Below are 16263 nucleotides of genomic sequence, written 5' to 3' on the forward strand. Positions count from 1 at the left end.
CAATGTGTGAGAAAATATCCCCGCCAACACTTATAGTTTAGACTATTGCTTGTACTCAACAACAAAAAAACTAGCCACATTTTGCAGCACCTTGGTTGTCCAAGGATCAGAAATTCCATTAACATAATTCAGTGAAGGAACTTCCATTCGTGATGGATAAATAAATGAAAAGATATCAAAAAAGAAAGGATGTTTCAATAAAGCAATTTCCAGTTTCAAGACACCAAAATTATCGCGTATAAGAAAAAATTATCAACTGAACTCGAAATGCATCCACAATCTTTGTGGTGTACAAATTTCAAGCACATCGCCATACACAAAGTACAGTTGAATAATTTTTTTATCCTAATCCCAATACATTTCTGTTACTTCACAAAGTATAATCATCTAACTACTGACCCACCTCTATCTTGTGCTAGGTAAATAGCTAAGCTACACACAATCTACAGTTTAATTTTTGACAAGTACTCAAAATCTATGCTAGTCAGATGATATCAACCTGACTTTGACGTAAACATATGTACGATTGGTATAAGATTTATACACCTATGTGTACAATTGGTTTAAGATTTTTTCAGCTCAAATGTTCATTTTCAGTGTAGTGACCTGCAGAATCAAGCCTGAGGGCTGACCTGGAGAATCGGATATGAGCCCGTTTTCAGGTTGTTCCTGGTCCCCTCCACAAGATCAGCCTTATTGGCCATCCTCACCACTCCGGGGTATAAATATATCTCAGGAAACTACCGATCACATGACGTCAAGATCATCAAGCAAATTCGGCAAATATGAACTTGGAACAGTTGCATGATAGGTGAAAATCCAGTCTTTAACGACAATATGGCTGCACCTAACCTGTGACTGATAAAGCAAAAAGTGAAGATTAGTTAGTTACATTTTGGTTAAAGAATACCTTAATCACAAGAGTACAGCCGATAAACAACTGCATAGGAGGCATACAAAAATTCATAGTGATTTGGCGGTTCGCTGAACCTTGCTTTTTTCTGGACAAACCCTGTAGCAGAACCGTAACAATGAGAGTTCGTATCTGCATCAAAAGTGTGGAAGGCAATCTGCAGTGAAAATTACAGATCCATCTTACTAAAAAACATATATAGAGAAATTTAGCAAGAAAAATAAGAAATTTCCTATAAACCAAAAGAAATCAATTACAAAAAGGGGAAAAGACTGCATGTGTGGGAAAGCTGCTAAACTAAGTAAAACAGAAACAACCATTATAGAAAACCTCCAATATAAAAAGCACAAAATCAAGTAAACTTACGTGGTTACCCATACATAATTAACTAAAATTTAATCATGCTAGGTGCCCAAAATTAGGGGCCCAACTTGGAATTAGTAAGTTAGGGTCACTACAACTTGACACAAAACTCCATTTTAAGATGCAATACCATTTTCTAAAGCCTAAATGGTGCACCTTCAAAACTAAAAACCAAGCAACAATAATCTTTGTACTGTTGAAAATTTCTATTTTTAAATGAATTCCACTTGGAACTTCAAAACTTTTCACCTCCTGTTAGATCCACTAAAATTTTAGTCATCAATAAAGTTCCAAAACCTCTGTATCACCTAGGAAAGTCATTTTGCATCTTCAAGGGTTTATCTGTGATGTAACCATTCAAAGCAAAGAGGTGGTACAGCTTCAAATTTAAGCAAAATGATAGCAAATGTTGGTACACAAATATTTAGGTCAAAGAGAGTCAACAAAAGAGGGGGAGAGAGAGAGAGAGAGAGAGAGAGAGAGAGAGAGAGAATCAAAACCAAAGATACCTACCATATTGCAACCTCCGGTTCACACCAAAAGAACACCTTAGCTTGATCAATGATTTAGATTTCCCCTAGATTAACATAAGACTAATCCGATTGAAATTGTCAATTCACACCCACCATCCACAATAAAAGAGAAAAATCAAAAGAAAAAAAGTGAAACAAAAAAAAAGTCAAACTCTAAGATTACCTTCAAAGGCATACAACTTTCCATGCAATAAGCATCGCTATGATAGATCAATACTCGGGATGATTTTAGAAAGCAGTCTATATGAGGGCCTTGAACATAAATCACCATCATCAATGGGAAGAGAAGCAAGCTCATTCTCCAAAATAGAATATGCTTCTGAAAATGCCTGCATCATCCAACGATAGTCTTGAAATTAAGAAACAGACATATGTAGCGGCTAGCTAAAGACAAACACCAGGTTATCACTTAAGCCTTGAATATATCTGAAAAATATCAGGATAACTAATCCAAAAGAACACAGCTTACCTTGATACACTGATGTATCCGGAAGCAATTGCGCCCCACATTATTAGTTGGGAAAAGAGGATCATCAATGTGTATTGGGTCAATGCTACATGGAGTAGAATATCAAGATATAAGCAATGGATGAAATTTTAGAAATTCATCTGTCATGCATGAATAACAAAAACAGAAGGTGATAGTATTACCTGCACCCTCTTTCCCTCTTAATATAAACACCACTTCCTTGTACTGATATACGCATTTGGCGAGGATCAAACACATTCCTGGAAAAAAAAAGAGAGAGAGAGAGAGAGAGAGATAGAGATCAAATGTCAAACAATCACTATGTAATTTAAATCATATTAGAATAAGCTAAACAATTTTTCCCTTATAGATAAGTGAATTCCAAGAAGCACTTGCACTCCTATATCATTAGAAAAAGAAATAAAAATCCTTATTAGTGGTTGGCTTACCCAAAAAAATAAAGAAAATTCATCAGAAGGTTTCCAAAGTTCTGCAAGATTATTAATGTAGTGGTTAAGTGAAAGCAATCTAGTAATAATCATCAGCAAAACTGAGAAACAAAAAAGGGCAAAAAGAACAAGATTGAATGAGAAATTTGAACTTAACCCAGCCGCATGAAATTTGAATATCTATACAAAATGCAAAGGATACCTCCATTTCTAACCAAGTGATGCACACAATTGGGTTTTCTTGAGATTTAAGGAAAATGAGACCCTCAATTAAATGCAACCACGCAGAACTTCAATAATGAACAATACTGAGAGGAACATTCAATCTATGCACATTACTTGGATAATCAATTGGAAAAGAAAAAAAAACAAAGGTATTATCAATGTCACACATTAATTTGATGCATGTCTATGGTGTTCAAAGGTCCTCCACAATACTTGTAGAATATATCATCCCAGGGAAAACAAAACATACTAACAAAGCAAATTTAGACTTGAAAATCGAGATTTACTTGGTTGATAGGTCGGCTAAGATGATACTCGTGCTGGAGAAAACGTATAATTAGTAATACCTGAAACAAAAAGAGTGAGAAACACAACTTATTTACTGTAAAGGATATACTGAATTATTTGCATTTTTCTTTTACAAGAGAGATGTCTAGAAACAAAATCCAGGTACACAAAGCAGCCAACTTCCAAAATTTAAAATATATTTATGTAGAATCACTGGTTACAAAACACAATAGTTAAGAGGAGCCAACGCAACTGTCCACCTTCCACCAACAGTCAATAACAGCATGTGACAGTAGGTTGTTACGTGCATTATGTTTAAAAGTTAGGCAATGACATGGGATCAAGAAAAACTGACAAGCCAATACATGCAACGTGTTGCTTGAGTACTCTTGTCATGTTTATGCTTCCTATACTTGAGTTAGTCATGACTGGTTATCAAACTGCACTTTCTATACGTTCATAATGCATTATAATTTAGGCCTTGATCTGGATGCTGCCAGATTAAAGCATCAAATTTTCAATACTTTCTTATGGAAGCATTAGAGATCTCAATTCTACTAGCAGCCTGCCTAAAAAGAAGTATTAAAGCACATTCATTGAGAACGCATAACGTTCCGCATAACATCTGTCCCAACTGGAACATGGTGAAATCAAAAACTTCAAATCAAATTATTTTTTTAATATTAAGCCTTGGAATAAGTAGCATTACTCACCAAACAATAGGAACTCAAGCCACCAGAGTAAGACTGATCCAGGCTACGATCTGCCAAGAACTGTTTCAGTACCAAAGCAAGAGGTGCAGCAGCTGGAAACTGCTCTGTTAGATCCTTAACCTGCAAATGACCAACTACAGTTCATAAAAGATAAATAAAATATAAACGAAACATATAATAGTTTACAACATGAGCTATGAATGTCAACAAAAGTGCAAAATAAGATATAAAGAATGAAACATATAATAGTCTTCAACTTGATCTATAAATGCCAACAGAAGCGCCTCAATAAAATATATTAAAAATATATATTAAAGAAAAACCTAAGGGATAAATCACAAAGAAAAGAAAACTGTAGACTATCCAAAATGGTAAGAATAACAGAGATATTTAGTGGCACAAAAGTTTCATTTAATTTATTCTCATATGCAAATAATAAAATTTTAAACTATAATTAAATGTCTCAAGAGAAGAGATTAAAAATAAATAAATAATAAATAAATAAAAAGGCCTCCCTGAGATCCAAAAGACTCTGCACAGAATGGATGCTAAGGGACTCCAACCACAAAGGTCAAATAAGCATAATATAACCCACTAGCACACAATTGACATGGATTTGCGAACAAATAGCAATTTGCAAGAAACTACCCTGGAATTATGTATCAACAAACATAAAGGCACATTTTAGCACAGATGCAACAATCTAATGAAATTTATTAACACTTAGGTGTTGTCCAGCAAGACTTGGCATTCTGACAGCAGATATCTTTGAGAGAGGGATATTGTGTGTTTGGGTGACACTCTTGGAACATTTCAAACTAACTTATTGAATAAAGGTCCAACATCAGTATTTTTAATGATAAGTCAAGAAGCCGTCAGCATTACATCTCGTTCATTTGCAACATGAGAGAATACTTGAGCCAACCTCTGTAGAAATCTTTAGTTAAATAATATCAGAAGATGGAAGTAGAGAGTGCTATATTTCACACACAAAATGCAATACATGTATGCACACGCACACACAAGAGAGAGAGAGAGACCAGCTCTGTAGTCTGGAGTCCTGTATGAGACGGAGATTTGAAACTGATGTCAATACGAACTGATACTGAATCCTTTGTAGCATCATAATTTATCTGTGAACATTTAGGCAGTGCAGATTCTTCTAAAGCAACCACACTAGAGTTCACATGACTGCCTTGCTCACCCGACATGTGAGGTGGCTCTTCTTTTGGGGATTGGACATTGGAGGCAGAAGAGGCAATGAGATCACGGGGAACTTCCACCACAAGCATTATTATAGGTATCTAAGACCAAAGAGGAAACAGTAAGAAAATCCATGAAAACAACAGAAGCTTAAATGAAAGAGAAGTAAAAACAAAAGGTTTAAAAGAACAGGAGTTACAGCTGTATTTTCCACAGTCTTCAGCGAATCATTTTTTACCCAGTCCTGATTGACGAGATACCTGGCGGCATGCTGGAACATCAAAATAAGTGTCACCCAGGAAACAGGAAAAACAATTATAGGTATCAATTGGCACTGTAACAACTAAACAGGAGGGAACAAATCAGATAACCAAAACAATGTTTATTTGTTCATGGGATGCATCCGGGAAAACTGGTCCGGTATAGTGAAGTTCTATTATAAGATGTAAAAAACATGGAAGTAAATTAGATAAAAAGTTTAATAACAAAATAGGATTCAAAATCCAAAATGTTCCAACAAGAACAGAGTGTGAAGTGTCCAAGTTTATGCAGCCTCTTTGAGTGTACATACATGCACATTAAGCTTGTAAGCCCATAAACTGCTCGTAAAGAAAAATAATGGTCATCTACTGCTTTGAAACAGTGACAAGCTAGTGTACAACACAATTTCCTTCATTTATTGGAAAACCAATCAGTTTCAGTACACAGACATCCAATAGACAAAATGAATCACATGAACTGTCTTCCACTACAATAGTAATGTACAACATACCTGAAGGCATGTTTCTTTAATACCATTACGGCCCTCCAATATCCCAGCTTCTTTAATGGGTTCCTACAAACATATCTGCACGTAAGTTTTTTTTCTGTGAAAGTAGTTGTCTATGTAAATGAGAGATTAGATCAATAAAGTCTTTACCAGGTTCCTCACAGGAGGCAGACAAACCACAAGGTCCACATCACTTGTTGGAAGTGACAAACCAGTTGCAGTTGAACCAAATATGTTTGTCCTGGACCTGGGCCAAAGCACCTGGAGAGACCTTGTAACCCGCTTGACAGCCCAATTGATGTAGGACTTCCTAGCCATATTCTCTGCAGCAACCTTCAATCCATCATATCAAACATTCAGTAGAATGTAATGGAAGAGGGTCAAGGCTACAAATATTTGACAAACATTTTGATTGGAGAACTTGAAAATAAAAGCTAGTGATGACAGTAAGAAGGGATAAAACCAATGATGACTGATCAACTATTCTACCTGCTTGCAGAAAAAATCAATATCATCGTGGACAAGGCTGTGCATCAAAGAAAGAGACGCCTTCCTCATAGGACAGTTATGCAACTCAGGCGGTTGTAGGGGCAATGCAACATCTGGCTGTACAATGAAAATACCATCTGATGAAAGGGCTTCCAAAACATCAACGCAAATTTAAGCTCATAACATAGATGCTTACATGTTCCTGATCACGTGCTAGTTGAGAAATAGCAATCAGTCGATCCTGCAACAAAGGTGCAGGAAGAGGCTGAATCAATGGGCGGCCAGAAATATTATTACTTCTTAATGGCCAAACAACTTCAGCACCATCCATGCGCAAACAAGCTTCCTCCAAGTTAGCTCCATCATGGAACCATCCTCTCATACCCCAGTGCCTTGGGCTGGAGCTACCAGATCGAACAGTTGGAAAGCCCCTGTGTTTCCTGGCATCACTCACAGGAGAGGGCGGAGGTGGTCGGGGAGCGCGTGGAACAGAAAGCACCACGGGTGATGGCGGCCGCTTTATCCGAGGTTGCTCTCGCCTAGCAGGAGGAACACATGGGCTTTTACGATCATAACTACGCTTAAACTCTCTTGACCTTTCTCTTGATATGTTTGGAATGATGATTGGCCGCAAAATGGGATAAGGAAGTGAATCTCCTGTCTTCCCTTCGACATCACCACTTACATCAGCCAAAGATCCAGACGATTCCTCATCTGCTGCTGTGTCTGTCATTGTTGATGAGGAAAGTAGCACCTTGCCTGGTACTTCATTCCCCGGCATAACATAGCCAAGAGCTTGGTTTCCTGATCCCAAAGGATCAAAAGGAGAACAAAAAGAAGCAGTAGGTGAAGTCAAACCATTTGTACTATATGAAGAAGAAAATGCAACCATATCATCGACAGCCCTATTCATGTCAGCTTCACGCCAAGCCCATGAGCTATCATCAGAACTAAGGGAAGGAGGGCGCGAGAAAACCGTCCCTGGATGGTCAGAAGGATTCCAGTACATCACACCACCACCGAAGTATTGATTATAGTCTACCCCAGAAAATGCTTGCACCTCAACTTCATCCTCTGATATCCAGTGGCTGTCATATTCATCTGCTAGTTCATGTGCCCTTATTGGATCAGGCAGGTCTGTGCAATCCCAAGAATACCTCCTTTCGCTGTCCATTGTTGTATTAATCTGGACACTGTGGGTGGAAAAACCCTGTGGAAAACTACACTGCTTCTTTGAGAAGAATCCAGAATCATAATTACAGGTCCGGGAGAGAGCCAATCCGCGAGCACTTCGAACCATTGGAGGCCAATCTAAACTCATTGGCAATGGTCGAGTCAGAACTGGATTACACCCACCTTGAATTGGAGAACTTCTCGCCTGATGTATCGAGGGTAGAAAAGACTGGCGAAAGTGATTCTGCCAGTTATGACCAACATCCAGATGCAATCGGTCAGTGGCAGGTGGGAGATGTGAGTTGACAGGTGGAAAATAGGCACAAGCTACACCAGGCCACTCATATGGAAGGCATTCGAAAGAACTTGAAGCTCCAGTATCACATATAGGATTTCCATGCTCTTGGTCCTGAAACAGAATAGCTTCCTTTTTTATATCAGCAGCTCTTATTGCTTTGTCTGGCGAGATGTCTTTTACAGCAGATTTACCAACATGTGTGTTCTGAAAGTCAATATCCTTATGGCTAAAAGCATTATCATCCACCACAGGCACAGAAGGTATTACATTTCCAACTATTTCACAATTTCCAGTTTCTGATCCGGTAGATTTAATTTGAATTTCAGTAATATTGTCTGATGACTGGTAATCTTCTGAAACCCTACGACAGAAACTTGCGCTAGATCCAATAATATAATTCTCTTGAATGCTTTGGGTGGCATCCTCATCCTTAGTCGGTCCATTTGCAGAATCAGGAAGAATCGAATTTGTCACAAGGATGTTACAACTAGCTGAACAATCTGCAATGTTCTGGAAGGCTGAATCATCAGAAATGGGATCGCACTTTGCAGTGTAATCTTCAGGAATGACAGAGGAAGAAATAGCTTCCATGAGTGATCTTTCAGATTTTCTCACATCAACGGCATTCTTACAACCAGTTATTTTGTTTTTTCCTTTATCTTTCCTACCCTTCCTTGCAGCAGTATGAGCTTTTGCAACAAACAGTGCTTGTGCATGATCCTGATGACAAGCTACCAGTTACAAACCATTCAAATCATCAATGAGAAATGTGATCCAAATTTAAAAACTAGAATAACCATTTCATCTTTCGATGATGATGCCTCTTTGAAAGTCTTGGTCTCCTGATGTATTCCATGCATCTTCTTGGACTCCACCGAATCCGCCTTCTCTTTATGAGCCAATGTACAATTAAGATCCTGGCATAACACTGAAGCAATTAAAACTATCCACAAAATGTGTGGTGCATCCAAAAGAACATCAGCGAACTAAAAGAGTACCTTGAGAGACTTTTCACACAAAAATCATCTGTGCATGGCCTAGGACCAGAATTTGGCCTTTTCATATTGCGGGTCCTTCCCTTACTTTTTCGGCTACAAGCACTAGGCTTTGCCTTTGATTTCTTAGGTAAGGATTTGTCACCCTCTGCTAAAAGTTCCAGTTTTGTGCAGTCAAGCAAAATAACCATAAGAAATCCACGTACTTTTCTTAGTATAAAATCAGAAATGGTAGAAATTGAACTCAACGTGCTATAGAAGAGTTTCCCTTTATCATATTCACTATGGCAACATAAGGATATCATCATTACTATATCCTGAAGCAAAACGAGATTATTAAAGGCACTGACTAAGGAAGCAGATTCCCCAGAAAGAGAAGCAGGGATAATGCTTGACCCAAATTCAGTGTCAGCCACAAGTTTTGGAACAGTCTTTCGCGTAGATACATTATGGTTGTACCTCAATGGCTGTTCTACTCCTGTATTGAAGAGCCACATTTCATCCCCCACCTCACTACTTGTCCCCTTCAGAATCTCAAGAATCTAAATTTAAAATGAACTACGTCAAGCTAAAATAACAAAAATATCTGAAAAATCAAACACCGGAATGTGACCTGCAGTATAAAGATTTTCCATTTTGAGAACTTCAGTTTATGGATATTAATGCATCAATCTTTTTAAACCTTTCTTTATTACCAATTTGTTAACACAATAACTCAAACCTAATCTATCAACACAATCATTCAGAATCTATTACATTTTTTTACAAAATATCGTCCAAAAAAAAGTTAATACTATAAAACTTAAAGTTTGAAAATGTACCAAAGGTTTCGCTGATTTTCCCAACACTGAAGTCAATACATTCCTCCTTGTTGCTGAATCCAAATTTCCCCACGAGTCCACACACCCTTTCTTCCGCCAATACACATTGGCCGCCAAGCCTGCAGCACTCATCTTCTCTTTCAGCTTCACCCCTCTTTTCTTCCCATTACTACAACCCAGCCACGCCAGCCTCAAAGCCACCTCCAGCCGGTTTGCCACAAATGCTTCCATATTGTAATACCCTTTGTCCTTCAACCACTTGAATTCGACCCAATCCAATCCCAAGTCACTCTCTTCACCTCTCAAGAAGCCCCCATTTGATATTTCATCCATCACCGCCACAAACCTATCCACATTCTCAACCAAACCCTCGCTCACCGACACTGTATCGAGATCCTTCACTGAACACGAGCATTCCTCAATCTTCTCTCCTTCTCTCGACGCAAACAACCGAGTCGACTCGAATATCCTCCTCTCCAGCTCGTTCGACTCGGAAACCCGAGACAGAAGCCCACTCGACCTTTTAAAACAGAGGGTGGGGAGGTCACCTGAGGGGAGGTCAGGGAGGATGATGAAGAAGCCATGGCTATTGGTGCGAAGCTTGCCGAGCATTTGGATGAGGATCCGTACGAACTTCGAATCCACTGCGGTGAGGTGAGCTTGGCGCTGGTGGACGGTTAGAGATGAGAACCATTTGAGAATTGCAGACCTAGGGTTAGGGTTTGGTTTGAGGTCTGAAGTATTGGAGTGAGAATGGTAGAGAGAGATGTGGGAGGTGAGCGAGTCAATGAGTTGGTCCTGAGTCATGAGCGAATCGTAAGGGGATTTAGGGTTTCGATTCGACATGCTTTTTTTGTTCAGAGAGAGATGAAAATGGCGAGAGAAATTGGGAGGGAATTTCGGGTTGTGACATGCGGGTTTCGGGGGTCCGAAACGAATTTGAGTTCTCAGGTAGACAGATGGTAGACTTTTCCGGTGCGTAAACTGTCAACTGTCAATCACCAATCCCCGGAAGCCTAATTTTGTTTTCCAATCAGACCAAAAAAAATTTGTTTTCTCCAAAAAAAAAAATAAAATTGAAGAGCTATTTTTAAGCACTCTTTTAAGTTTACGATCATTAATCATACACTAAAAATTTCTTCTTTTTTTTTTTAACCAAAAACAATTTATATTTCGAATGAAATTTTTGGGTCAAATTACGTTTTTTCACTTACAGTTTAAGTCATATTCTGCATTAGTTTATCAATGAAGTTCATCCAAATTACGTTTTTGTGAATTTTGTTACTGACAAACAACTTTTATGTTCCTAAAAAGGGTAAAAAATGTTTTTGTTTTTTTTAATCAGTAGAGGTTTTGGAGTTTTTAACTTGAGAGCTCTTTCAATATTGAGAAGAGAAATACCACTAAACCAGGAGCTAATTGATTATATAATATTGAACATTTGTAAAATATATAATAAATAACTCAGTCCACCTCATGTCATGAAGAAAGCCATTCAAATATACAAAATTAAGGAAAACCTTAAACCAAAATTTCAACCTAATTTATCCATCTTAAAATACTCTAAGGAGAAATTGCACAAAATTGTTCACATGAGAAGATAAATCAAAGATGATGGCATTGATGAGATTGAAGATTAGGGCAAAATGCCCTAGCTAGGCTTTTGAATTTGGGATTTCATTAGTATTGGCATGGCTTCACTGATGGACAAAAAAATTAGGGATTATGGTTGGTATTTGTATGAGTTAATGTATTTTCAAGCACATCTCAAAATTTTAAACTATGATGGAAGACTATGTAATTTGCAAAAAGTATTTTCATCCTACACTTCATACATTAACAACAACTGTTATATCTCATTTTGTTGAAGAATATCTAGTGGCATCTAGTTTTCATTTTGAGTATGGAGCTTCAGTATCATGCTCCAAGCGTGAAACCCGAACATTTGAGTTTGGACCTCAAACACAAGAGTCTCCAACACTAGGTATCGGACTCAATTCTCGAGCCTCAAAATCATTAGACCTTAGCCTGAACGAGGCTCAAACCTTGTGACCCTAGCCCAAACCATAGCCACGTTTGTGAGCTACACTCTTGGTTGGTATAGTAGAAATCAACTTTACATAGAGGTTAGTCATGCTATCTCACCACAAACTTGCCAAGGTCAGCAACATATTCCTTTCTTTGGTCTCTTTCTCTTTGCCAAGAATAGTCCCTTTCTCGAAAGTCACACTACTAGAATAAAAGAATTTTTTTTTTTTCTAAAACCTAAATTTATTTCCTTTTCCATACTTGATCCTCGGAAGATTCCCAAGAATCATCCTCTCCTCAAAACCCTTCTCCCCCACACCACTGTTTTTCTTTTGTTGGTGTTAAGACTAAACAATTCTGAAGTGACAGCTAGTCTCATCTCAAACCCTACGATCAATAACTTGGACCCACTTTCGAAAAGCATACGGCGCCAATAAGAAATCTACAACTATAAAATGGACCCCACTTGACAAGTTCTAGGGCACCAATCACATGCATTGTAGTGCATCCTCCTTGGTTTGATGACCTAGTTGCTGCAATAATCTGGCATATTATTTGGCACAATACCATCATATAAAATAAATAATAGAGTGAGTCAATATAAATAATAACACATCATAGCTATGACCAAACACAGTAAACCGAATATGCTCAAGAATTCTTTTACTTAGACGACTCATTTATACCTTTTTCCAACAGCCACTTCATCACGCCAAGTATATGCTCCCTAATATTCTACCAACCTTCCTCCCCATAAAAGCCTTCCCAATTCTCCTCCTACCCACTACCAAACCCTTCACTCTTTTACACTCTCAAAAAAAAAAAGTCTTCTGGTTTTTGGTTTTTTGGGTCTGAAAAAACAACTAAATTTTGTAACAAGACCAAGTTTTCAATGAAGTTTGGGAAGAGATTGAAGCAGCAAATGCAGGGGACTTTGCCCGGTTGGCGCGATAAGTTCTTGTCGTATAAGCATTTGAAGAAGATTGTGAAGCTGATTGCTTCTGCAGCGCCCATGTTGTTGAATGGATCATTGGAGTATGGCAAGGCTGAGGCTGAGTTTGTGTATCTGTTGAACAATGAGATTGACAAGTTCAATGCTTTCTTTGTGGAGCAGGAGGAGGATTTCATTATCCGAATAAGGTATGCTTTTGTTCTTGATTGTGTTATAGTTTTTCTGCTGTCTCCAAACAGGGTTTTAGTGAGATCTGCTATGTACAGTTTTAATGCGTACATGGTTTGTCTGAGTGAGAGACCAACATTACTTTGTTTGCTTGGTTTTGGTTGACTCAGTAGAGTTGACTCGGTATAGACTGTGTCAGGATAACTCGGTTAAAGGTGGGACTATTGCCGGCTACCACAAGGCTGCTAAGATCAAAGTTTAAGATGAATTAAAAATCTGGGTCCCACTATGAACGTTGTTTTAAAATTAATCCCAAGTGTCTTAAGTTAACATCCAGAAGCAATTAAATTCTCAATTAAGAATTTTATCTTAATTATCTTGTCCTTAGAATGTTGGAAACAAACATGTCTCCAAGAAAGATGATTACTTTTTATTTTCATTTTTTATAAAGGAAAATTGGTAATTATTTATGCATTTACTAATGACATTCTTTCTTAAATTCCTTTATAAATATAAAGATTCATCTACTTGCAAATTACATGTCTATAAATGACGTAAGCATGACCAAACAATGTAATCAATAAATATAACACATATATTTTTTTTTTAAATTAGAATGTAAGAATTTTTTTTAAACGTACACAAAATGATCAAGAAGCTCTTATGGGTCCTACAAAAAATCTATCACTTTAGTTCCACTACATTATGGGTCCAACTCTTGGAAAAGGGTTGAAAATGACTTATTAGTATAGAGTCGAAATATCTTTTATGGCAAGTGTTATTAGCACTTCATTTTAGTTTCATGGACATCATCATGTGTGTGAAGAAAAAAATTAATATAATGTTCAATTTGAGTTGCTAGAAGCTAAAAGTATTAGTTACAATTTTGGATGGAAGTTTTTGAATAGTTTTTTATTTATTTATTTTATCCTAGAAGAAGAGTATTTATTGTAATAAAAAACTAACTGCAGGATATATGTGTAGGAATTACAGCAGAGAATTCAAAAGGTGATTGATAGATGGGGTTCGAATGGAAGCCAGCCTTCAAAGGCTATATATGAAGAAGAAGTGGGAAAAGTTAGGAAAGACATTGTTGATTTCCACGGCGAAATGGTGCTCTTGGTGAACTACAGCAATATCAATTACACAGGTAGTCCATGGCTGATGAAGCTAATTAGCTCCTCATTCTCCAATACTTATACAGCAAACCTTGAAGAAGTTACAATCCAGTTCCTATCATTTTCATTTCGTCAATTTTAAACTTTGATTAAGTTTAGACTTTTCTAACAAAGAAGTACTTACACTTAACGAAATAGTAGCATTGTACTCGTTTATGAATAACTGGCTAGACGTTGATTGATGTGGACCGTAATAGATACTCACAAGAAAATATTGGTGAGACCAATATCATTTCTGTCATGTGGTCCTACAGAACTTTGAATTCAAATTTGAATGGGTCCTACCAATAATGTTCACATGTCGTTTTATTGTTGACTCGTTGAATCAACACGACGACATGATATCTGAGTGTTGTAAAAAGGGATGCTATAGCTACAGGCAGTAGCCCACATGCGCATGGGTGACTGTTCTAGCACAATTCGCGTTGTAGATAAAAGTCTTTCTACACCAATTAACGGCGGTTCAGAATCGTTGCCATGTCAAGGCATAACGTGATTAACATTTACCGTTCACTGGTTGTATATATACATTTTGGATGAATCATGAATGGAACTTCAGTTAAAACCAGTCCTTGTAAAGCCATAGTGGAATGAAAAATTTTACCTTCATGATTGGATACACACTTACACTATCTTTTGAGTTTTGTAGGATTGGCTAAAATATTGAAGAAGTATGACAAGAGAACAGGTGCTCTACTGCGCTTACCATTCATTCAAAAAATTCTGGAGCAGCCCTTTTTTACAACTGACAACATCTCAAAGCTTGTCAAGGAATGTGAAAACACCATAGATGCAGTGTTCCCCGTGGAGGAAGAAGAAGAAGAGAGAAAAAGAGAAGTGAAAGAAGCCATAACAGTTGCTGGAGAAGGAATATTTAGGAACACAGTTGCAGCTCTGCTGACCATGCAAGAGATTAGAAGAGGCAGCTCCACTTACAGCCAGTATTCTCTGCCACCTCTCAATTTGCCTGCAGACAATGATCTCACCCAGTTGTTCCAACTCAGCCCTCCTATACCTATTGTCTAAGTTATAGTAGCTAGAATTGATTAAGCAGACAAATTGGGTATATATATATATATATACACAATACATAGCACAGGAACTGGAAAAAATGATCATACTATTTTTGTGTTTTTATGGGGAACAGGCTATGGTCATATACTTTAGCATATCTGCTACCCTTGGGTTAGCAAAGGAGAGAAGGATTAATGTGCTCAGTGATTAGTATTTTCATTTTTATATATGAAGATAATTCAATATTATAAATCATTTAGAGTATTGGATAAATAATTTGATTAATCATGATGACTGTTATTCATAATGGTTGGAACAAGAAAAAACAAGCTTAGCAATTGGGAGAAAAAAGACTTGCCCAAAGATGAGGAGTGTTGTTATTCCACCAATATGTCATATTTTCCCACTCACTCATTTAATGACAAGTTTACCCTTCTGCAAAAAGACTTTGAATGACTGGAGTACGAAGAAATATGAAGTAATCCTATACTTTATCCTCTCACCACTCTACAACCATCTAAACTCACTAATCCGTAGATTTATTGGCTCTTGTCTCTCGTATCGTTCAATTTCTTGGACTAAATGTCTTTGGATAAGAGATAAGAAAATGGATGTTTGAGTGGCACTTGCCTAGCTAGTGAAACTTAAGCAATACATTGCAATCTTTCATCATACTATCACAATTTTTTATGCACAACATATCACCCAACCTCAAAATATGAATCAAATGGTGGCATAGTTCTCATAGCAATACTCACACTAAGCAAAAAATTAAGTTGAAAAGAACGAAACTTGTCATTAAATAATGTGATTAAATATAAAAAGAAAATTATACCTTGTGATCAGTGAAAAGAAGAAAGTAAGAGCTTATAAGATATAAGTTTGGATGAGATAATAGAACTAGAGTTTATCCTCAAATGAATGACAAGTGGGATGAAAATAACAATAGTCAAAATCAGTCCACGCTATAAAGAGCCCTATATAGGGGAAGATTTTGCAAATGGATATTGAGATAGGAAGATAGTGTAATAAGGTGATGTTAAAAAGTTACCTGGGCACTTCATCTCTTATGTTTCTTATTTCTTTCTGTTTGGAATGATGAAGTCCAAATTTAGGATATCCTCTAATAAAATCTTGAGAAGTATCACTATATTAATAGTTAACTAGTCACTTTAGCTTAGAGATGGCAAAAATCTCTGTCAGGTCGAGTCCCCATTGGGTC

General features: G+C 37.2%; 2 protein-coding genes across 2 annotated transcripts; one reads left to right on the forward strand and one right to left on the reverse strand.

The window, feature by feature from the left end:
* Positions 1–177: 177 nt before the first annotated feature.
* On the reverse strand, positions 178–10706 carry MEE44 (Nucleotidyltransferase family protein). The gene is given in 19 exon segments (XM_089051498.1): positions 178–858; positions 958–1070; positions 1790–1869; positions 1973–2138; positions 2279–2363; positions 2461–2538; positions 2728–2768; positions 3240–3299; positions 3954–4073; positions 4994–5257; positions 5356–5427; positions 5929–5991; positions 6076–6258; positions 6415–6531; positions 6611–8605; positions 8683–8802; positions 8884–8903; positions 8906–9422; positions 9702–10706. Coding segments are annotated over 16 exon segments (4710 nt in total). The 5' UTR covers positions 10548–10706; the 3' UTR covers positions 178–858; positions 958–1070; positions 1790–1869; positions 1973–2009.
* A 1778-nt stretch (positions 10707–12484) lies between these two features.
* On the forward strand, positions 12485–15306 carry SPX3 (SPX domain protein 3). Its single transcript, XM_089051471.1, has 3 exons — positions 12485–12879; positions 13834–13999; positions 14677–15306. The coding sequence occupies exons 1-3, from the start codon at positions 12622–12624 to the stop codon at positions 15051–15053; spliced, it is 801 nt and encodes a 266-aa protein (XP_088907597.1). The 5' UTR covers positions 12485–12621; the 3' UTR covers positions 15054–15306.
* Positions 15307–16263: the final 957 nt, after the last annotated feature.

This window comes from Prunus mume, linkage group LG5 (assembly GCF_029339155.1).
Source record: "Prunus mume cultivar Tortuosa linkage group LG5, ASM2933915v1, whole genome shotgun sequence".
NCBI classification, from domain to species: domain Eukaryota; kingdom Viridiplantae; phylum Streptophyta; class Magnoliopsida; order Rosales; family Rosaceae; genus Prunus; species Prunus mume.

Bases quoted from the DNA above. Each gene is read 5' to 3' on its own strand.
- SPX3 (XM_089051471.1), top strand. From the start codon at position 12,622: ATGAAGTTTGGGAAGAGATTGAAGCAGCAAATGCAGGGGACTTTGCCC. The intron at 12,880-13,833 runs GTTCTTGATTGT...ATATATGTGTAG, and splicing joins TCCGAATAAGGTATGCTTTT to GAATTACAGCAGAGAATTCA. The intron at 14,000-14,676 runs GTAGTCCATGGC...TGAGTTTTGTAG, and splicing joins CAGCAATATCAATTACACAG to GATTGGCTAAAATATTGAAG.